The sequence below is a fragment of the Malania oleifera genome, chromosome 6 (genome assembly GCF_029873635.1).
Source record: "Malania oleifera isolate guangnan ecotype guangnan chromosome 6, ASM2987363v1, whole genome shotgun sequence".
Lineage (NCBI taxonomy): Eukaryota > Viridiplantae > Streptophyta > Magnoliopsida > Santalales > Ximeniaceae > Malania > Malania oleifera.
The window spans coordinates 38,811,940-38,836,041 of record NC_080422.1 but is presented as its reverse complement, the minus strand read 5'-3'; the positions used below and the strand labels follow the sequence as shown (position 1 = coordinate 38,836,041).

At 36.7% G+C, this 24,102-nt stretch overlaps 1 protein-coding gene across 1 annotated transcript in view; it reads left to right on the top strand.

Moving 5' to 3' along the window:
• The window catches only part of LOC131157065 (ribulose bisphosphate carboxylase/oxygenase activase, chloroplastic), a 112,884-nt gene that overhangs the window by 5,692 nt on the left and 83,090 nt on the right, over window positions 1-24,102 (top strand). Inside the window, exons 4-8 of the mRNA XM_058110930.1 lie at window positions 7,185-7,247; window positions 7,727-7,840; window positions 8,068-8,129; window positions 19,769-19,823; window positions 20,041-20,242. Of these exons, the coding sequence (XP_057966913.1) occupies window positions 7,185-7,247; window positions 7,727-7,840; window positions 8,068-8,129; window positions 19,769-19,823; window positions 20,041-20,242 (496 nt within the window). The remainder of the gene's footprint in view (window positions 1-7,184; window positions 7,248-7,726; window positions 7,841-8,067; window positions 8,130-19,768; window positions 19,824-20,040; window positions 20,243-24,102) is intronic.

Genomic DNA, 24,102 nt, shown 5'->3' with positions numbered 1-24,102 from the left:
AAGAAACATCACTCTACACCCCTCTAAAAATTCTGGCTTTCCTCTCCAGCCAAAGACACCAAATTATCGTCACAATGGTGCACCGATACAAAGCTTTTCTATCCTTTTCCTTACTAAGGGATTGTCTGGGACCACTTATGAAGAAGTATTTTTCTGGAAAAAAAACTTATTTGTAAAAGTACTTATAATAAGTGCAAAATTGGAAACGTTATAAGTATTGTTTGGTTGTGTTTAAAAATAAAACCTGATTTTAAGTACTTATAAAATAAGTTGTGTTTGTATGAATCATTTATTATTGGTTTATTGGAGGGAGTGAATTTTTCTATAAATCATTTGTATAGAGAAGGGAATAAAGTGGCAGATGCTTTGGCTCGACAAGGTGCCATGGGGAGGAATAGTTTGTTTACAAATAGTAGTCAACTTCCTAGAGTTATAAAAGGTTTGTATAGATTGGATAAGATGAGTACGACTTATATGAGATATGTTTAGTTGGTTTGCTTTTGGTATTGGTATAGGTTTGTTTTCTTCTTTTGTTTGGTTTGATGAATGGGGTGTTTTATTGGTTATTATGTAAGCCCCAAGTGTCATTTTGTTTCCATGGTATTCTTCCGCCATAAGTGAGGGTTATTAATAAACTTGGGATGGGGCCGCTATGTGGGTGACTTCCGGCTCTTTCCAAAAAAAAAAAGAAGAAAAAAGAGTATGGTATGAATTTATTATAATAATATTATTAAATTTCAACATATAATTAAATATATTATAATAGTAAAAAAATCATTATTATTTATGTTAAAAAATATTTTTAATTAAAATTTAAATATTTCTAATTAACAAATTAATTAAAATTATCTATTATAAAACAATAAAATTAATTAACATTCTCATTAATATTTTTAAAATTTGTTAATTAGCAAACGAAACAACAATTTTTATGGATATTTGTAATTAATATTTGGATAGCTGTATAAATTTTTATAATAACATTATTATGAACTTTCGCCATATAATTAATATATAATAATACATTAAAATTATATCTAATTATTCAATTATGTTAATAAACATAATTTTTTTATTAATATTTTTAATTAAAACTGTACTTATATTATACTTAATAATTTAATTATTTTAATGTTACTTGACATTTTACTGTTTTTAATTAACAAATCAGTTAACAATTTAAATGTTGTCTAATTAACACATTAATTAACATTTTCAATTAAAATTTCAAATATTACATTTTTCAATATTATCATTAATTATATGTTGAATTTTAATGCAATAATATTTTGAAGTAATTAAAGTAATTATGATATTATTAAAAGTGTAACATAGTAATTAAACATAAAATATTAGTATTTGTTAAGTTATGTTCATTAACATTAATTATATGTTTACATTTTTAATTAACAAGATGTCAATAATTTGATAATTAATTGCCAAATTTGGTTTCTATAAATAATTGATGGTTAATTTCCAAATCTGGTTTCTACAAATAATTTTCAAATTTGGTTTCTATAAACAAAAAAATAAAATAAAATCGAAGCATAGATTGGGGTGGAGGAGGTGAAGGAAGAGGAGGAGGACGTGACACCAATGCCGAAGGAGGAAGAAGAGGAGGCAGTGGCAACAAATTGAGGAGGAGGAGATAGTGACTATAAAGGAGGAGGAGGAGGAGAAGGAGGAGGAAGTAGAGGCAAAGGAGGAAGCAGAGGCCAGTGAGGGCACTAACGAAGGAGGAGATGTCAGCTGAGGAGGAGGAGGAAGAGGAGGAAGAGGGAGCAGTAGAGACGAATGCATAGGGGAGGCATGCAAAGCATATCGTATGAGATGCAGAGGACAATGTATGAGGAGGGAGAAAGAAAGAGTTAAAATGATTGCATTGCCCAAAAATTCTTCAATATTACTAGTTTGCCACCACTTCTATTTAGTCATAAGTACTTATAAGGGTCGAAGTGGTCCTAGATTACCTCTTAAAAAGTACTTTTCTTCGCCCCCAAGAAGAATGGTTGTGAGAAGTACTTTTCTGATTAGTATGTTGCGAGAAGTACTTTTTTCGATTAGTACTTATTGCTATACAAACCATTATACAACTACTTATTTTAAGTAGGCAATAAGCACTTTTTTTAAGACATTCCAACCTAGGGCTAAACTCCTAGACATAATAGCATAGAAGGCTTTTACAGTGGTTGGGTAGACCCAGTTTTAGCCAAAAATACCAAAAAACTTATCCCAAAGAGCCAAACTAAAGAAACAAGTAAGCACAAATGTGAATATATTTCCCCACTTTTAAAGCAAAGGACAAAGACTTAATAGTTTTTTATTTGAAGCAAGTCACTAGTATAGATTTTCTTAAAAAGCCTTTATTTTTGAAGGAACTTTAGCTTTTAGAGTCAAAGCATAAAGGGCAAAAGGAGCAATAGTAGGATGATAGATCAAACAAGAAAGAAGGGCTTGCAAGACAATTGTCTGAAGAATTTAAGCTCCAAACTCTTTTTTAATTCTGCAAATGGACATGAAAAGAATCTAGCATATTATTCAAGAGGACTACTTGTTAATCACTCTCGCATTAAGGTTCTTCAGAAAATGGAAATCCCAAGGCCCATCCTTTTGCTAAAGGAGGTAAGCAAATAGGGGTTTAATGAAGAGTGGATAAATAAAAAAAACTAGAATATGCACGAGTTGAAGGAGGCACCTCCCCTACCCAATGATCCTCCCAAAAACGAAGTCTCTCCTCGTAACCAACTTTTTACAGGGCACTAGGAATACAAGAGCGATAAATTTGAGATACAATTTTCCAAGGGCTTGAATAATTGATATAGACTCCATGTTTTGTAGAAGTCCAAATTTATTACATATGGCCTTATCTAATGTAAATAGGTGTAGGAATAGAAGAAAAAATCACAAATAAAGGCTAAGAATTCAGAATGGTGGTTAAGCAACTTTTCTTGATTCAAATAATGATTCAATCTTCATAATAATAAAGAGACTACTGATGTTTATGGGCACAACAAAAGAATAGGGCAATTTTTTGCCACAATAGCAAGTTAATCCTCAAATTTGTACTTGTTTTGGAACTATTTTAGAAATAGTAACAACAAATTTCTACTAGTTTCTTGCACCTTTAGTGGTGGAGGGACTGGTAGGGGTCAAATCCTCAAAACCCAAGCCTCCAAACTTTCAAAGCCTAGCTGGTCTAGACTTGTGCTCTGCAGAGAAACCTTCTCAAAGACAAATCCAGAAAGCCTTTTGGAAAAGTGGTTGAAGGCGGCCCCTTCTTATACCATCCCTAAGGCTTCCAAGAGAAGACAACTCCCATTTTTGCACATAACCCTCTCTAAAAGCCACTTATCTTCTAAACCTGTCCAAAAATAAATCCCATCAGAAAATAACCCCTTGAATATTACAAAAAGGCCCCCAATGCTAACTTGACCAAAATGAATCCCAAAATTAAGAAATTATAGGAATACCCTAGCCCATAAATAACAACACTTGATATATGCCCAAAATTAAATAAAGACTGAAAATTGCATCATTCCCTCCTTAGAAAGGACTCGCCTTTGTGTGAGTTATTATATTGGCTGCCCGACAATGTCAGGATCAATCCTTATGAATTCTGCCCCACTACTCCATGAATTCTCATAATCAGGTGTGCCATACCATTTAGCAAGAATTTGAAGCAAATTCCAGTCCTACTCCTCACCTCTCACATGCATATGATAGCCTCAATTTTTTCTACCTTGCTAGAAGTGAATTTGGTGGAGTTCTTGCACTCAACACTTTGTGTATTACCATGGAATGGGCACAATTTGGTCACATTAAAGATTGGTGATATATTGAAGCCATGAGGGAGTTCAACTTCATTGGCATTTTCATCAAATTTTCACAAAATTTTGCATGACACAATCTTTGACTTTTCAACTTGTGGTAAGCACCTGTCAGATTCTGAAATAGGAAAACCATCACCCAGTTACCAACCTGATACTCCTTGAACCGCCTATGTTTATTATCAGCTTTCTTGTAGAGTTGGTTCACACTTTCGAGCCTCCTTTGGACTTTTTGTGTACCTCTTTTAAATTCTTGGCATAAGCAATGGCATCACCATTGGGCATTGTCTGGTTGGAGACATCCATATGGTCCACAACTTGATTCAGATTTCTACTGTTAATTACTTGAAGGGGGGCTGACCCATGGACGGTTTTGATATGGCTTTCTTCCAAGATTGTTGGAAGGTGGTTAAGGATGATTTACTTAAGGTATTTAATGAATTTTATGGGAATGGGATTTTATGCAGGAGTATCAATTTGACTTTTGTAACTATTGTGCTGAAGAAGAATAAATCTATTAAGATTTCAGACTATAGATCTATTAGCTTAATTTCCAGTGTTTATAAAGTCATAACTAAAGTGTTAGCTAATAGGATGAGTAAGGTGCTTGATAGGACTATTTCTAAGGCATAGAGTGTTTTTGTGGGGGGCAGGCACATTATGGATGCCATTTTGGTTGCTAATGAGGTTGTGGAGGATATTTGGAGAATGAAGAAGAAGGTTATCATCTTTAAATTGGATTTTGAGAAAGCTTATGATAGAGTGAATTGGGAGTTCTTGGATAAGATCTTTGTGAGGAAGGGTTTTGGAGAGAAATGATGGGGTTGGATTAGAGGCTGTTTGCTTAATGTAAGCTACTCAGTATTAGTAAATGGTGAGTCTAGATCTTGGTTTAAGGCTACTAGAGGGATTAGGCAAGGAGAGCCTCTTTCCTCGTTTTAGTTTGTTTTAGTGGCTGATTCTTTGAGTAGGATGGTGGATAGAGGTTTAGTGAAAGGCTTGGAAGTGGGGAGAGAGAGGGTCAAGGTTAAGCACATTAAGTTTGCTGATGATAATATATTTTTTTGCAGTGACTTTTGCTGGATTTGTTTGGCAGGAGAAGGGCAGCACTTTGGAAATTTGTCTTTTCTTTTTTGTTGCAGTTTTTTGGGGTTTGTGGATGGAACGTAATGTGTGCATTTTTCTAGGGAAGAATTCTGCTTAGGTGTTGGTTTGGGAAAAGATACATAATTTGGCTTCTCTTTGGTGTGTGGGACAAGGGAATGATTGGCATTATGTGTTGGAGTGTTAGTTCGTGATGGTTTTTTCCTCTTTTGTTCTTTAGTCTGTAGGTTGGACCTTTGTGTTTTTTATCTGGATTTTCCAGACTTTGTTAAGGAAATGTCTTATTCTCCTAGATGTATATTCTTATTCTATTAATGAATTCTTCTTTTATTATATAAAAGAAAAAATGGCCCTTATACCAATTGTATGTGAAGAATGTCTTTTTGTATAGATATTTGCAGGAAAAGGTATACATGGAGCAACCTCCTAGATATGTTGCTCAAAGGGAGGATGGTAAAGTATGTAGGATGCATTAAGCCATTTACGGTCTTAAGCAGTCTTTGAGCCTAGCTTGACAAATTTAGTGTGATGGTCTCTACATTTGGCTTCATTCAGTGCTATTCTGATTATTCGGTTTTTGTCCGCAAAAAAGAGATGTGTGATAGTTCTAGGAGTTTATGTTGATGATATCATCATCATTGGCAGTGATTAGAGCAGGATTGCAGATGCTAAGCAATGGCTTCAAGCTGAATTTCAAGTCAAAGACTTGGGTACTTTGCATTACTTTCTTGGTATTGAGATTGTGTTGTAGGAAAGGGTTGAGTCTATCTCAATGAAAATATACCTTTCATTTGCTAAGTGAGACTGGTTTGTTGGGAGGTAAACTAATTGATACTCCTATGGACCCTAACATGAAGCTATCTAGGGATGTTGGACCAAACTTTGAAGACAAAAGTCAATATAGGCAATTGTTTGGCAAGTTGATCTACTTGATTGTCCGTAGACTTGACATATATTTTGCCCTGGGGGTGGTGAGTCAATTTATGGAAAATCCCAAACAACTACATTGGGTTGCTGTTTGGAGTATTTTGCAGTATGTTGAAGGCTCTCCTGGCAAAGGTTTAATATATAAATGTAACAAAAACAGTGAGACCATGGGATACTCTATTTCAGACTGAGTTGGTTCTATTGATGATCAAAAGTCTACTATATGTGGGTGGTAATCTTGTTACTTGGTGTAGCAAGAAACAAACTACTGTAGCAGCTGAATACCCAAGTTTTGGCTCATATTGTGAGTGAGCTTATACGGTTGAAGTAATGTCAGAGTAGGGCTTTTGGTAACAAAGCCGATGGATACGTTTTGTGATAATCAAGCTGACATTTATATTGCTAGCAATATTTCATGAGAGGACAAAGCACAATGAAGTTGATTGTCATTTTGTGAGGGATGTTGTGTTGAAGAAGGCCATGAGGACTTCCTTTGTGAAATATGCGGATCAGTTAGGCGATGTTTTCACGAAGCCTCTGTTTAAGCATGCCTTATCTAATGGTTGTAACAAGCTAGGGTTGGGTGATATTTATACATCTCCAGCTTGAGGGGGAGTGTAAGAAGAAAATATGTTTTTTTAAGAAAATATAGAAGATATATTTAGGAAAAAGGGATGAGCAAGAGAGGACAAGATATTCTCAGAAAAAAAAAAAAGGGATCAAAGAAGAAAGAAAAAGTCTAGCCAAACCACAACCATCCACCCCCCCCCCCCCCCAAAAAAAAAAGTTAGCTAAACAAATACAATACCATGGCTGCCTGCCACAAATAAAATGCTACCTAAGAATACAAACCAAAAGGATCCACATTAGGGTCACGTGTCAAATAGGAGAAAAAAGATTTACAAGAGAATTCCCCAGAGGGGTCTAAACTCCAAACCCTTTTATCACTCCCCAAATGAGTGTGGGAAGAATCAAGCAAACTGGTTCGATGAGCCAACTCATTAATCTCTGTCATTTGGATTTCTCCGGAAATGGAAATTCCAAGAGAGACTATCCCCGTGCAAAAGAAAAAAAAAATCAGGGGATCGTGAAGAATTGAGACTCGATAAAGACAAGGGAAAGTAATAACTAATAGCCAAAGGCATCTCCCCAACCAAAAGATCCTCCCAAAAATGAATTCACTCCCCAATGTCCCCATTACCCACCATATACTGGACTTTTACAACATTTATGTTTAATATTGATATGGTAGGATGTGCAAATTTTATTCTATTTTTTTAGACTCTTATGCTTTGTTACATCTTCTCACACATTGTTTTTGTGCAGTATGCCACATTGTGAAGAATTACATTGCTCATCTTATGAATGCTAAAGTTCCGTTGATCCTAGGTAAATGTTCTTTTCACAATATTTTCAATATTGTAAGAAATTTTCAGTAACAACACTTGCTTAAAAACTCATGTGATAATATTTTCATTATTCTTTTCAAAGTATTTTCACAATTCTTTTGTAAATATGTGTATTTAGGGATTAGGATTTGTTTGTTTTTGCAAATAATTTTCTCATGATTTCGTCTCTTTTGTGGGCAGCTTTAGCTGCTGATCTATGTTTGAAGATCAACTGTGACACTTTCCCTCTAGCTATATTGCCCGCTTTTATGTTATGGCTTCTATTTCCAACATTGATACTTGTCCATGTTCTTATATGTTTGATGATGACGGCTTCATTTAGCATGACTTATGAATATGCATTCTTTTGCATGAGTAGGATACAGATATTTCTTTTATACCGTTCCTTTTATTTCACTTGGTTCCAGATATCCATCTGACTATTCTAACCTAAATAAACAATATTGTTTTATTGCTCAGGTGTTTGGGGAGGAAAGGGGCAAGGGAAATCATTTCAAACTGAATTAATTTTCCAGGCCATGGGCATCGAACCCGTCATTATGTCTGCTGGGGAACTGGAGTCAGAACGAGCTGGTAAAATGGTTTCCTTCCAACCTTTTCACTTCTTTTTACTATCTTTATATGCAATTTACTAACATACACTTAGTACCCTTTTAAAATTGTTTGTGCTTAAAATCTAAATGTGAAGTAAAAAAATTATTACTATTTAACCTTTCTTCAATGTTAACAAATCTGGCTTACATTGGTTATTTTTTGTTACCTGTAAAATTATATCTAATGCATTTTGTTTCCTTTGACAGGTGAACCAGGAAAATTGATACGTGAGCGGTATAGAGCAGCATCTCAAGTGGTCCAGAATCAAGTTAGAAGCTTTACAACCCTCAATGTCAATATATGTATGTCTGTGCTATATAATATTCTAAATGCTGCTTTGCATGAATCACTGTTAAATTTTTTCTCGTTAATTGATATGCTTTTTCACATAATTCTCTCCATATTTTTGTTTGTGTGAAGTTTGCTAATGAGGTAGCTGATGATATGTAAAGGAAGTTGAGGAATATTCCTGCTTGATTTTGAGAAAGTTTAGCTGTGATTATCTGGTTGTCGGCAAGGTGTTGAAGAGGAAGAGGTTTAACAAAAGATGGAGGAAATGGTTCAGAGGCTCTCTTTCTTTTTCTTTTGTCATTTACTGTCAATGCTGAGCATAAATCTTGCAGTTTGAAGAGGGCTTAACTGCTTAAGCATGGTGTTCTGCTGTTCCCTTTTCCACTCAATGTGGTGTTGATGTGTTAACTAGGTAGACGATGTTTGCTCAGGAGCTGGTTCTTATTCAAAGAGTTAGATGGGGAGGAAAAGTAATGAAATCTTGTGTTTGTTGTTTGCTGATGGATGGATACCATTTTTCTTTTTGGATGCTGACTTCACTAAACTTCAGAAGGTGATTCTGACTTGACTAAATTTCACAAGGTGTTGTCTTTATTAAAATTTTGAGAAACTTTCTGGGCTGAATGACTAAGAATGGAATTGATGGTGCAAATGTGTGTCTTTTGGGGAAAGGGGGAGGGGGGTGGGGCGTGTTGGATGATCTCCCAAAGCTTAGAGCTTTAGTTGGTTGTTCCATTCTGGATTGGCTTTTATCTTGCCTAGGCTTTCTGTGGTAGTTGCTTATATTTTCTTTTTTGGGATCTTCTCGTTGTGCAAGTGGGTAAACACCTTAATGACTGGGAAAGAGCTTATATTTCCTTAATGGTAATCATTCTCTCTCTCTCTCACACAGCATCTGCACTCACTCACCCCCACCCACCCATGAGAAGGGGAGAACAATTGCTTCATGGCTGTGGTCTGTGGAGACTGGTGAGGAAGATCTTCAATGGGTTATCAAAGAAGAGAAGGAAAATCTGTTATGAGTAATGGAGGATCAGAGCAAGACCCAACCTAAACCCTACCGCCACCACCAAATCAAACCTTAAACCTAGCCATCCGATGCAAATCAGTTAGTATAGGAGGATCAACCGCCCTCCTACAGCCTAGAAACAAGCTTAGGGATTGCTGGAAAACTCAGCCATCACCCAAAAATTCCCTGGTCGTTCCTGCCCAGTTCAGAACCTTCCAAACCCTTCCATATTTCACAAAATCAACCATATAACCCACAACAGAACCCTCCAATCTGTAAATCTGCAAAACCCCATTGCCGGAAGCCTCCTCTTGTGCCTCCATGTGCCAGCAGACTGTTGGCAGTGCCGACCCCATGCAACGACGTGTGAGACAAATTCCAGCCACCATTTTCTGCATTTTTTTTTTTTGTAGAATGTTTTGATTACTTCCATTGATCATAATATCAAGCTATTGGGCATGTATTTTTATTAAAAAATCCAACCTTTTCGACCATGGATTCGGTGTTGTTGTTGGGTATTAATAAAGTTCATTGGTGAGTCTCTTGGAGCTGTGGCAGCATTTATACTTTGATTTTGTAGCGCTGTGGCAGTGCTATGTCCATTTGTTGGTGACTCATTCGTGGATGAATCAGTGGTTGACTCGTTTTGTTTTTTTTGGTTGGTCTGGAATTCACTTGTGGTTGTTTCAGTCGGTCCAGAAGTTCACTTTTAGCAGTGTTATGTCCAGTTGTTGGTGAATTGTTCATTGTTGAATCAATGATTTACTCGTTTGTGTTTGTTTATTGGGGTGGAAGTTCATTTGTGTTGTTTTGGTAACAGTTCACTTTTGGGATCCCAAGAGCATTTTATTTGCTGTGTATTTCTGATTTGCTGCTGTATTGAGGTTGTGTGTGTCTTGGGATGGCATCCTCAAATCCCAAAAGTGTGTTTCCCTTGTTAGGCATTTGTTTAGGTGAACAATGTACTATAACTGTCTCAAAGGAAGAGTATTCAAGGTTCCTATAGTATCAAGCATCCCAACAAGCATCTCATCACATTGCATCTTTTGCTCAGAAGGGTAATCCTACAATTTGTATGTCATCTGGTGTCTCTTGCACTAGTTCTTGGATTATCAATTATGCTGTCCCTGACCATATGAAAGGGCACTAGTTCTTGGATTATCAATTAAGCTGCTATTGACCATGTGAAAAGTGTAACCAACTTCTTTTCTGCCCTCCAATAACCTAAAAATCTACCTCAAGTTACCCTTGCTGATGGGTCCACAACCATAGGTAAGGGGATAGTAAAAGTAAGCCCTATTCCCTTCATCTTTCTTTCTTTTGTTTTGTACATTCCTAAGTCCCCTTTCAATCTCATGTCTGTTAGTAAGCCTGCAAAGCACTAAATTGTTCTGTAACCTTCTTTCCGAGTTTTGTGGTATTTAGGATTTGAAGACAAGGAAGACAATTGGCACAGGACTTGAGGCTTGTAGACTTACTACTTTTGAGTTGCTCTCCACCCATTGCCTGCATAGCTACTGCTACATCACTTCAAATCCATTTTTTCATCCATCCTTGGACAAATTGAAATTGCTAGTAACCTTGAGTTTTGTGCCTAGTCTTGAGTGTAAGCCTTGTTAGTTGGGAAAACATCATCGTGTTCCCTATGACTCCCGAGTCAATAAATGAGGTAGATAGTCCTTTCATGCTGATCGATTTTGATGTTTGGGGTCCTACTCGTGTCACATCAAAGTTGGGGTTTTTGTACTTTGTTACATTTGTCGATGACTACTCTTGGATGACTTGGTTGTGTTTAATGAAATATTGTTTTGAGTTGTTTAATATCTTTTATGCCTTTTGTTGTCAAATAAAGACTCAGTTTCATATGCGAGTCATGATACTTCGTTGTGATAATGCTAAGGAGTACTTTAGTATCCAATTCAATACCTATATGACTAATTCTGGTATGATCCATCAGCTTACCTTGTGCCCACACTCCAAAAAAAATTGGAGTTGCAGAATGGAAGAGCATCCATATTCTTGAAATCACTTGTACCCTATTGTATCAAATGAATGTCCCCAAGGTTTTCTGGAGTGATGTCGTGCTCATTGCTTGCTGTCTCATTAATAAAATTCCATTGTCTAACCTTGGCGGTAAAATGCATATCTTCCCTATGTCTGCTCCATTCTCCCTTCCTCCTTGTGTATTTGGTTGTGTCTTTTGCCCATCAATTAACTCCAACAATGAATAAGTTGGATCCTTTTGCTTTCAAATGTATTTTTTTTTTTGGGGCATTCCTATGCTCAAAAGGGATATTGATGCTATGCCCTACTTTATATTGATTCTTTATCTCTGCTGATATCACTTTTTTTGAGTCTACGTCGTACTACTTTAATTCCTTGAGTTCTATTGACCTTAATGAGCCCCTTCCCTTGCCTTGCTTTCCAGATCCTAACCTAATATTTGTGCCTAATCCTTATACATCTTCATCTAGTTTGAGTCCGTCGCTTGGATCATCTCAATTTGTGTAGGTACATGGTGACTCAAGGGAGGAGAGCCTCCTTTAGTTTCCACTTTTACAAATTTAGTTCTCTTGTCAAATGAACCTATTTCCCAAGATATTGATCCTCTTATTGCTGTTCGAAAAGTTAAATGTTTTGTACCCAAATCCAATCTCTAATGTTGTTTGTTTTGATTTCTTGTCACTCTCATATTACTGTTTTGTTAATACTTTGTCTTCTGTTGCTCCTCTAGAATTTTTTTTGAAGTCGTATCCCATTTTGAGTGGATGAATGCAATGATTGAAGATATGCATGCACTACAAGATAGTGATACTTGTGAGTTGGTACCTCTACAACTTGATAAGTTTGTAGTTGGTTGTTGTTAGCTGTCTACTATGAAGGTCAATCTAGATGATTCTATGGTTCGATTGAAGTCCCATCTTGTTGCTAAGGGATATACTCAAGTGTATGATTTGGATTATTCGGACCATTCTCTCTAGTCACTAAGCTTGCTTCAGTACGTTTGTTCATCTTCTTAGTTACTACTTGTCATTAGCTTCTACATCAGTTAGAAGTGAAGAATGCTTTTTCTACATGGTGATCTTTAGGAGGAGGTCTATATGGAGCAACCACCTGGGTTCATTGCTCAAGGGGGGGAGGGGGATTAGGCTCAATGTGTCAGCTCAATAAATCATTATATGGTTCAAAACAATCTCCGAGAGCATGGTTTGGTCGATTCAGTGTTGTTGTGCTTGAGTTTGGCCTCCAATGGTGTGCAGTGGATCACTTTGTATTTTATTGTCTTACTCCATCTAGCAAGATTTTGCTTATTGTGTATGTGGATGATATTGTGATTACTGGAGATGACGATCAAGGCATTGAGGATCTAAAGCTTTTCTTGCAAACTAAATTTCAAATGAAGGATTTGTGCCAATGAAGTACTTCTTGGGTATATAGGTATCGAGATCTCGTATGGGAATGATCTTGTCACAAAAGAAAGTATGTTCTTGATCTTTTAGATGAGACTGAGCTGTTGAGATTCTAACATGTTGATACATCCATGGCTCCCAACAATAAGTTAGTCCCCAATATAAGTGATTTGTTGCCTAACCTAGAATAGTATTGGAGACGTGCTGTAAAGTTGAATTATCTCATAGTCACTCGACCAAATATATCTTTTGTGACAAGTGTTGTGAGTCAATTTCTCGATTCTTCGAGAACAAGTCATTGGATGCAGTAATTTGCATTTTTAGATATCTCAAAGGTGCACCAGGGAGAGGTATCTTATATCAAAATTGAGGTCACACTTATATTCGAGGATATATACAGATGCAGATTGGACTGGGTCGCCTTCCAACCAAAGATCTTCAATCGGATATTGTATCTCTGTTGGTGGTAATTGGGTTTCTTGGAAGAGTAAGAAACTAACTATGGTGGTAGGTCAAGTGCTAAGTCAGAGTATAGGGCTATGGCTCACACTACAATGTGAACTTGTTTGGTTGACGATCATGTTTGAAGAATTGAATTTTCCATATTCTCAGTCTATGGAGTTTATGTGCGATAATGGAGGATTCTTATTCTACTTGTAGGATTGAGCTACTCCTATTCAAGATGATCTTTCTTTGATTCCTTATATTTTATTCTTATCTTAGTGCGTCTTGCTCATTCATTGGAAAAGATAATGATGACTTTTTTTTTTTTTTTTATGGTATGTTTGTTTTGTAGGTTGAGGTTTTGTAGGACTTGGATGGTACTCAATAGTATTGGGCTGGATACTTATGATAATTATCATATCTTGTGTTTGGTTTGCCATTTATGAGGGACATGATAAGCATAGGGAGTGGAGTTTTTTTTTTTTTCTTTTCCTTTCCTTTGTTTTTTATGCCTTTGGTTTGTGTTAGCGTGTGTTGGCATGTGGAGGGGGACCAACCAATAGTAGCCTAAGTGCATGGGATAAGAAACCCTCCATTAGCCTGTCCCATCTTTTACTTTTCCTGCACCAAACATGGGCTAATAATAGCGAAGCCAAGCCCAGCCACTTTTAGCCCATGAAACAAATGCACCTTTCTAGTCTAGTGAGGATCATAGTTAGAGCGGTCATTCGGTTAGATAAGAGATTGTGTTTAGGTTGAGGAGTGACAATTATTGCAACTGAGGGAATTTGGTGCCTAAAAGCATTTTATTAGAGGGAGGAAGTGGTTATGGCAATTCCATTTGAGTATGATTCCTTGTGGTATGTGGGAAAACATGTTAGACATATCCCGTATACTTGTACAACTTGTGCATCCAACACAAGTTATTCAATGTAGGGTTGGGTAGTCAAAAGGTTTAGTTTAACAAGTTTTTGAATGCCGTGCACCAAGAATTCTTGCTAAATTGGAAGTTAAGATGAAATTTTGGAAAAGAAAGGCAAATTGATTAAATTAGTCAAACTAAAATTCAATTAGTAGATAATTTGGATTAAATTCACTGGTTAACCAATTCAAACCAATAAATGAAAAAGGTTGCATTATAAATGTCACATGAGTAAAAATGGAAAAAAAAACCCAAAATGAGTAAACATAATCTACCAAAATGCAATAATAGAAATTGAGGACATGTGGTTGAACCATGTGACATTTAATCCTTTTGGTTAGGGATTCTTGGTGAGAGGAAGTGGAGAGAGGCTGGGAAGGTTTTTGAATTATAAGGAAATTAAAATGGCTGAAGAAGAAATTGAAAACTTGGAATAAGGGGGAGTTCGGAGGTTTTAGAATTATAAAATCTAGTCTTTTAGGGGAGTTGGAATATAGAGGAGGAGGTTATTTTGTCGAAAAGTGAGGAGGCTAGAAGAGTCACTTTTAAAAATGAGTTGGAAGAGGTGATTTTTCAGGAAATGAGGCGTTGGTGGCAAAAGACCAAATTCGAGTGGGTGAAAGATGGTGGCTATAAATTTTTTTTTTTTCTCCATAGGTTAGTGATGTAGGACAAGAAGCAAGGACTTGGGAGGATCCTTGCTCGAGAATACCTAAGAAGAGTAGGGTTAAGGAATTGTAAATTAAGTTAGTAGTTTATTATGTGTGCTTAGTATAAATTAGTATAGGATTATGTGTATTTGGGGAAACTCACGTTTAATTCCCCTGTATCTCCTTTCTCCCCCCTTCCATTTCCTTTCAATCTCCTATTTCTTTTAAATTCTCCCATGGCTGCAGAACCTTGATGCTGCCCCTGCATCAGTTAGCTAATGGTAACAAGAGAAAAATTTTGATTAGGGAGCTGGATTTAAGGGATGGGAGGTTTACGAATGATCAACGTCTGATTGCATCTGTTATTTCTAATTTCTTTCGTAATTTGAATTCGCGGGAAATCCATCATAGATCAATAATTAAGGGTTTAGGTTGGAATCCTATCTCTGATGATCAGATGCATTGGTTAGAGAGACCTTTTGATGAGGAGGAAGTGAGGGTGGTTTTTGGGATGGATGGAGATAAGGCTTCGAGTTCAGATGGTTTTATCATGGATTTCTTTCAAGTTTGTTGGGAGATTTTTAAGGGTTATTTGTTGAAAATTTTCACCGATTTATACGTGAATAGGATTTTGAGCAAGAGTATCAATTCCTCTTTTATAGCCTTGGTGCCTAAGAAAGCTAGATCTTCCAAGGTTGTCTTTCTAGCATTACGCTTATCCAAGCTTGTCTTTCTAGCATTCTGCTTATTTTTTAATTTATTTTTAAAATTCCAGTGCGGATTGCTAGTAAGCTTAAGAGAATCATGAGAGATTTTTTGTGGTTTGTTGTGGGGTGTCATAGGGACCATTAGTGAGTTGAGCAGAGGATTTTAGGTCTAAAAAAGGGGGGGGGGGGTGTTGGGTCTTGGTAACTTGATGTCTAAAACCACCGTTCTTTTAGCTAAATGGCTGTAGCACTTCCCCGGAAAAGATAATTCCTTGTGGCATAGAGTTATATATAGTAAGTTAGGGTTGGATGAGAATGGGTGGGAAACCGTTGCTAGTTTGAGATGTTTTTTGGGGAGTTCATGAATGTATATTTCCCATATTTACTCTATTTTCTATACTCACACTAAATTTTAAGTGGGGGGGAGGGGTTCCAAAATTCGTTTTTGGAAAGACCCATGGCTCGGGAATATGTTTTTGTTTCCACTTCTTTTCCTTGTCTTTTTAGGCTGTACTCCGAGCCGAACAAAGTTATTTTTTTTATCTTTTTATTTATTTATTTATTTATTGTGGACAAAGGGGAGCTTAGGCGCAATGGTAAGGTTGTCGTCGATTGACCTAGACGTTACGAGTTCGAGGCATGGAAACAGCCTCTCGTAAAAATGCAAGGTAAGGCTGCCTTTTTTTATTTATTATTATTATTATTATTTATTTATTTATTGTGGACACTATGAGTAGCTCTTCGGTCTCTTGGAATCTTCATCTCAAGAGACCTCTAAATGATAGGGAGATGGTGGAGTTGTCTTCCTTGTTGTCCGTAGTAAAAAATTGCAACTTATCTTTGGGAAGGAATGTTCGTTCTTGGTGTTTGGATCAATTTGGAGTGTTTTCTTGTAAATCATTTTATGAATTTTTGACCTATTGAAACTCTCCTTTTCCTCTTTATCCTAATATTTGGAAGGTCATAGTTGCCCCCCAAAAAATAAAAGTATTTACTTGGTTCTTGTGCTTAACAAAATTAATTCCAATAACTTGCTATAGATTCGGAGACCTTTGAAGGCTCTCCCCAAATGTTTGCATGCTCTATTATAGGAATTCTGAAGCATCTACCCGAATTTCGAAGCATCTGCCCATCTCTTTTGCATTGTGACTTTGCATGGAGGATATGGAACAATTTGTTTAGTTTTATGGTTGAGAGTTGGGTTTGCCCCAATTCAATGGAAGGCTTGTTAGTCATTTCTTTTGCTGCTTTGGAAGAAAGAAGGATAGGGTAGCCCCGTGGAAGTGTAGCAAGTATGCAGTTGTAAGGGGTTTATGGTTAACTAATCTGTTCAACACTATTATAAAACCCAATTAAATGCTGGAGGAATGGAGAAAAAGTATGTTAATATCTTTATAAAAAAACAAAGCGATAGTAAAAATTGTAAAAACTATCGCAAAATTAAGATTATGAGTGACACGATGAAACTATGGGAAAGGGTAATTGAACAAAGAATAAGACTAGAAACGAGAGTTCCAAAAAATTAAATTGGTTTTATGCTTGGGAGATTGACAAAAGAAAGTATTTATCTTTTAAGAAGATTAATTGAAAAGTTTAGGGAAAAGAAGAGGGACTTGCATATCGTTTTTGTTGACCTAGGGAAAGCCTATGATAGATTACCTAAGGAACTTCTTTGGTTGGTTTTTTAGAAAAGAAGGGAGTCTACAGTAGATATAACAAGGTCGTTAAGGATATGCATGATATAGTAACTATTAGCATTAGGATTGTAGAAGGGAAATTTAGAGAATTTCCAATACAGTAGGTGCACATCAAGGTTCTACGTTGAGTCCTTATCTTTTTGTTTTGGTGATTGATGAACTCACTAGGAATATCCAAAATGAGATCTCTTGGTGTAGTTTGTAGATGATCTTGTCTTGATTGATAAAAGTAGGAGATGTATGGAACCTATGTCAAAACTTTGGGGAATTGTTTTTAAGTCTGAAGGTTTTAGGATAAGTAGGAATTACACAGAATATATGAAATGTATTTTTAGTAACGTAAGGGGAAATATTGGAGTGAAGATTAAACTTGATAATCAAGAAATTAATAGCACTAGTAGATTTCAATATTTTGAATCTTCTATGCAAGCACAAGGAGAAATTGAAGGGGAAATTAATACACAGAATTTAACCAGGTTGGATAAAATGGTGGACTGTGTCAGGTGTGTTGTGTGATCGTATAATACTCTTAAAATGAAAAGGAAGTTCTATAAGACAGTTATAAGGCCAGTCATGCTTTATGGATCAGAATGTTGGGCAACTAAGAAACAACAAGTAAAAAAAGTAAAAGTTGCCAAAATGCTAATGTTAAGGTGGATGAGTGACGTAACATTAAGAGATAAATTAAGGAACGAACATATATCCAATAAACAAGGCATAGTACTGGTCGAAGATAAGATAAGGGAGGGATGACTTAGATGGTTTGGGCATTTGAAATGCAGGCCTAGTAGTGTACCTGTGAGGAGGAGTGATTTAATTATTGTTTTTGATATTAAAAGGGGTAAGGGTAGACCTTAATGGCCTGGAATGAGGTAGTGAGGAAGGATTTAATAACTCTTAAATTAGAGGAGGAAAATGCTCTCAGTTAGGTGAATTGGCCGAAAAAGGATTCATGTAACTGACCCCACCTAGTGGGACTTAAGGCTTGTTATTGTTGTTGTATGGTTGGAGTGTAATGTGCAGATTTTTTCTGGGAAGAAGTTGAATTCGTTATTGGCGTGGGATAAGATCTAGTATTTGACTTCTTTGCGATGTGTCGGGTTTGGAATTCAGGGAAGCTAGTTTTCAGGATTAAAATAGGGATTGGAGGAACTAGTTGGCTTGATTTTTTCTGTTTTAGATTTTTTCTGGTTTGAACCTGATTTTTTGGGAGATTTCTTATTCTCCCTTGTAAATTCTTTCCCTATTAATGAAATTTCCTTTGCTATAAAAAAAAAAAACATGAAATGTTAAAAATTCAAATTTAGACATTACTCTAAATGCATACATATTTTAAACCATTGAATGCTTAAAAAATATGAACTGTTCTATAATCATTAATACTAAAAGTACATGTACTGCGCACATTCACGCACAATGGTTTGGTTAATCATCTTTTTTTTTTTTCTCCTTAAAAAAGCCAATAAACCTATGATGAAAAATTTTAAAATTCCAAATGGGAACTTAACCAAAAAATCAGTTAACTGTTGTTTGGTTTAGGCTTTTTTTATTTTTTATTTTAGTGCTGGCCCCTACTTCAAGGGGTAGATACATGTCAACTGTTTCCTTTGTTTTCCAAGGTGGTTGTTCATGTGGTGATCTAGACTCGGGTTTTCTTAGTGCAATGTTACTTTTTTTTCCCCAGTTCATAGCATAATAGTTGGCATTTTTTGGTGCTTGCCTCTAGTTCATGCACACATGTGCTGATGTAACCAATATATAGAAAGTGTGCAGTGAGGAGTTTTCCTTCATTTTCCAAAGCTGTTCTTCCTTTGGTGGTCTAGGGTTGGTTCTGTTTGTGTAACCTTACACTTTTCAATTTGTAAGATGTTGATAGCTTTGATGAGAGAACCTAGAAAAAGGAATATAGAACAGTTTTGTAGAGCTATTTTTTTTTTTTCTCATAAGGAGCTGTTTGAAGCATAAAATAACTATAAAAGAAGTGTGGGCTTTGTTAAATTGAATCAGAATTCATTTGCTTCTTTCCTTTCTTTCGTTGTAGAGTAGGGGAAGTTAGTCCATTGATTTTCCCTTATCTCCTCTTTTCTATACATAAAAGTTGAAACATGAAGAAAATGAAAAGTAAAAATTTTGGCAGTGCACAAAAACCAAAAAGGATTAAAAATTGCTATCAACAAAGAGATTCTCTTTGCCATGTTTTCATGTGCATGCTGCATGAGTTTGCATATGTCCTATTTGATAGTGAGTGGCGATTTAACAAATTACTAGGTTTTGACATTTTTTAGGCTGACGAGCTGGATGGACACGTGTTATATCACATCCAAACTGACAAATGATGCTTTGAGCTAATCGAATTATGCATAATATATTCATTAAATATAGAAAAAATTAAGCTTTCTAGGAGAGACTTTTGGTAGGTGATTCATATTAAATGATAAAATGTCCTGACAAAATAACAGGCTTGCATAATTTACTTGAGAGGAATACTTAGGACTGTTTATTGCAGTGGCAATTGTTGGATTTTAACATCCTATAGTGCAAAGCATGTGCATGCAGCCCCACAGCATGTGCACATAGATTGTGTGGTGCATTGTGACTTATTGATTTGGATGATGGTGACTGTTGCGACTGTCCTTAGCATTTCTCTTTACTGCACTGCAGTTATTATTAATGCTTTGTTGCAGCCATTATGCTCTACTTTTCTACTCATTTCCGTTTTCTTTTGAAATTTGTGAGTTATGAAGGTGACATAGTCTGGTTTTCCTTGACTAATGTAGGGCAAAATGAGTTGTTTGATGATCAATGATATTGATGCTGGCCTGGGTAGATTTGGTGAGTGGTGAATACCATTTGATTTTAAATAGAACATATGAATCCAATAAGATGAGTCTTACAGTTTATTTTATCACCAACCATGCTGCTGTTTTGTACATCAGCTAGATGCTTTTATTTTCTTTATAGAGTACATTAACTATGAATCGTTGCAAAAAATTCTATATGGTTGTCAATCTCTTTTACTAAAATGTATATTTTCTTTTCCGTCATGTAGGAAACACTCAAATGACAGTCAACAACCAAATTGTTGTTGGGACTCTAATGAATTTGTCAGATAATCCAACAAGAGTTAGTATTGGGCAAGATTGGCGAGAGTCGGATGTTACAAACAGAGTTCCTATAATTGTCACTGGGAATGATTTGTCAACAATCTATGCTCCCTTGATTCGTGATGGAAGGATGGAAAAGTTTTACTGGTAACAGTTATGCTTTTAAGAATTACTTTAACATGCTTTCATATTTTTAGTTCTATGTAATGTTTGGGTGGAAAGAAAGACAGTGAAGAACTAAGCTTTGAGGAAGATAGGAAAAATGGCTCTCATTCTCTCTCTCTCTCTCTCTCTCTCGCAGAATGACCCCCTCCTCTCTCTCTCTCTCTCTCACAAACTTCTCTATGGTTTTGAAAGCAACAAGTGATGTGATGCAGGACGACATAAAAGATCTGCAGCCATGGGAGAACGTAGGAGAGTTAGAGAGGAAGAATAAGAAGGAAGAAAGAAGAGAGGAGGAATGAGATACAAAGGGGAAAACACTCATACACTTTCAATAGAAATTCAACCCCCTAACTCTTACATGGATTTCACACACTATTAAAAAGAAAGCCTAGAATATAAGTAATTGCACATATAACCCTAAAGATACATGAAATTATAAGCAAACCCCTAAAATACTCAAATTTTTTAAACAAGCCCCCAAATACACGTATTCTATTCTAATTATACTAAAAACACAATAAACTATTAGTTAAACTCAACAATCCCTTGACCTAATTCTTCTGAATTAGGCTTTGACAATGATCTACCATGGTCTGACTTCTTTTCCTACATCATGGTGTCAAAGCACTCAATCGAGATTGGATAAGATGCTAGAGGTTCAGTTTCTATTCGTGCTTGATAATAACCTCTATCACACTAGATGGGTAAAACTTTTGGAAGAGGCAATTATTTGGTTGACCCATTCTAAAATGCCATAACAAAATATCACTATCCTTAGGAACAAATGCAGAATCACAGATAGCAATTTGACGTTGTTCACTCACATTAGCCTCCTCAAGGTAGTAGAGTCCCTCACACTCCTTAGCACTGCAATCGTCTTCCCCTGATGATAGGTCATGAAAAACACAATGAGAGGGAAGAAATTTAATAGAACAATTGGAATTCTTAGTAAACTGGCTAATGGATAGTAAGTTGCAGGATGAATTAGGAACATGAAGAACGGACTCCAGTGTGATGGAGTCAGAGAGTCGGGTATTTCCTTTGCCTGCGACAGACGAGAGTGATCCATCTGCAATTTTAACTTTCAAATTTCCAACACAGGCTGAATATGATGAGAAAAGATGATAGGCATCGGTCATGTGGTCAGAGGCACCAGAATAATTAATCCAAGGAGTTTTGGATTTAGAGGTTATACTCAAGGCTTGCAAAAAATTACCTCTTTGGGCTAAAGAACCCGAAGAAATATTTGTGGAAGACCGACCCGAAGTATGAAAGGTAGAGAACATCTTGTAGAGTTGTTCCAACTGCTCAGAGTTAAATGCACCGCTTGAATTGGAGCTATTACTGCTTTTCTCCCCTTGAGGTCTCTTGGCTTGATTATCAATCATGGCTTGGTAGCTCCAATTTTTGTTGCCTTGCCGTGGCTTCTAGTCGAAAATCTAAGAAGCATTTTCAGCATCGGAGTATGTCTCACGCACCACATCCCACACGTCCTTTGCCGTCAGGAGAAATAGGTATGTTTTGCCAATGGCTGGCTTCATAGAGTTTATCAAGCATGACGTTATCAAGGAGTTCTTAGACCGCCATTTCTGGGATGCCACTGCATCGGTAGGAGGTGGTCGGCGAGTCTCGCCGCTGAGAAAGCTGAGCTATCCCTTACCGTTGATAATGAGCTTGATTGATTGTGCCCATTTTCCATACGTCTTACCATCGAATTTTTCAACAATAAGATGGAGTGGGGAATTATCGAATACGCTGGCCGAGCCCATGGAGGAGGTTATCTCTGAATCTCCTTCCTGGGTTGTCGACTGGCTGGACTCATGGCTGTCTCCTTTTATGGCAGCCATGGATTGCTTAGGGTTTTAGAGTAACCCGAGCTTTGATACCATGTAGAGAATGAGAATGAATCAATTGTATATGCAATTGTGTATTCTTTACATGCTCGGGTCCCTATTTAACATGTACACAGAGAATAAAATATGGAAAATAGGGGAGGACATAACTTGCAGTTGAGATGTGTGTAGTTTAGCTTCGGTGGGGGGTCTTAATTTATAGCCTCTAGCTTGTGGTAAAATCTCATGGTAAGTTGTGGTCGCTTACCCACCATGGTAGGTGGCGGTGGCTCACCTACCATGGTAGGTGGCCGTCATTCACCAACTGTGGCCGTTGTTCACACTGCTGGCCGTCATTCCACACATAGGTACAGGTCTGTATAAATAGATGTACAATAGAAGAATAGAAGGAAAGAACCAAGAAGGAAAGAATCAAAGACGCTAACTTCTAAGGAAACTAAATATTCTAGGATATTCACACATTTACAATCGAGATTCTCTTAGAAAAATAGGAAAGTTGACTAAATAGATTTGAAACTTCCAACACTCCCCCTCTAGCTGGCTTGAAGATATCTTCCATGGCCAGCTTGTTAATGAAATTTTCAAACTATTACTTCGGTAGTCCCTTTGTCAGTATGTCTAGTACTTGCTCAGTTGTCGAGATATATGGTAGATAGATTACTCCCTTATCTATTTTCTTCTTGATAAAATGCTTGTCTACCTCCACATGTTTAGTTCTATCATGAAGAACTGGATTGTGAACGATAGCTATTGCAGCTTTATTGTCACAATACAGTTTCATTGGTAGTGAATTAGTAATCTTTAATTCTTCCAGCAACCTTTTGATCCATAGTGCTTCACAAATTGCATGAGCAACAACCCTAAATTCTGCCTCTGCACTATTCCTTGCCACCACATTTTGTTTCTTGCTGCGCCATGTTACTAGGTTTCCTCCAACAAAGGTGCAATAGCTAGAAGTTGATCTTCTATCAGTGATACTTCTAGCCCAATCTACATCAGTGTATACTTCAACCTATAAATTCCCATGTCCTCCAAATAATAAACCTTTACCTGGAGTCCCTTTTAGGTGCCTTAAAATCCTGTACACAACATCAAAATGCTCGGGTCTTGGTGAGTGCATAAATTGACTTACCACGCTTATTGCACATGCTATGTCAGGACGCGTATAAGAGAGATAAAGGAGTTTCCCTACCCATCTTTGGTATTGCTTTCCGTTGGTCACTTCTTCAGCCTTAGTTGGTTGGAGTTTTATGTTCGGCTCTATAGGTGTTTTTGCTGCTTTGCACCCTTGCAGACCTATTTCTCCAAGTAAATCAAGCACATACTTGCGTTGGGAATCAAAAATTCCTTTCTTTGACCTTGCAAATTCTATACCAAGAAAATACTTCAAGTTTCCTAAGTCTTTGATCTCAAATTACTGAGCAAGGATCTTATTTAACCTCTCTAGCTCATTGCTATCGTCACTTGTCAGAATTATATCATCTACATAGACCATAAGGATAGCCATTTTACCTTCACTCGTGTGTTTATAGAACATAGTATGATCGGCTTGACCCTGGCTGTAGCCTTGACTCTTTACTACCTTCCCAAAGCATTCAAACCAAGCTCTAGGAGATTGTTTGAGTCCATACAATGATTTCCTCAATCTGCACACCTTGCCTTTGCCACCTTTCGCTTCAAATCCTGGCAGTAGATCCATCAAGACTTCCTCCTCTAAGTCTCCATTTAAGAAGATATTTTTCACGTCTAGTTGATATAAGGGCCAGTTAGAGTGAGCTGCTAGAGAGAGCAACACACGGATTGAGTTCATCTTGGCTATAAGAGCAAATGTTTCCTGGTAGTCAATTCCATATGTTTTAGTGAACCCCTTCGCCACAAGTCTTGCTTTGTACCTTTCTATACTCCCATCAACCTTGATTTTTACTGTAAATACCCATTTACAGCCAACAGTCTTCTTCCTCTCCGGTAGGTCACCAATTTCCCAAGTGC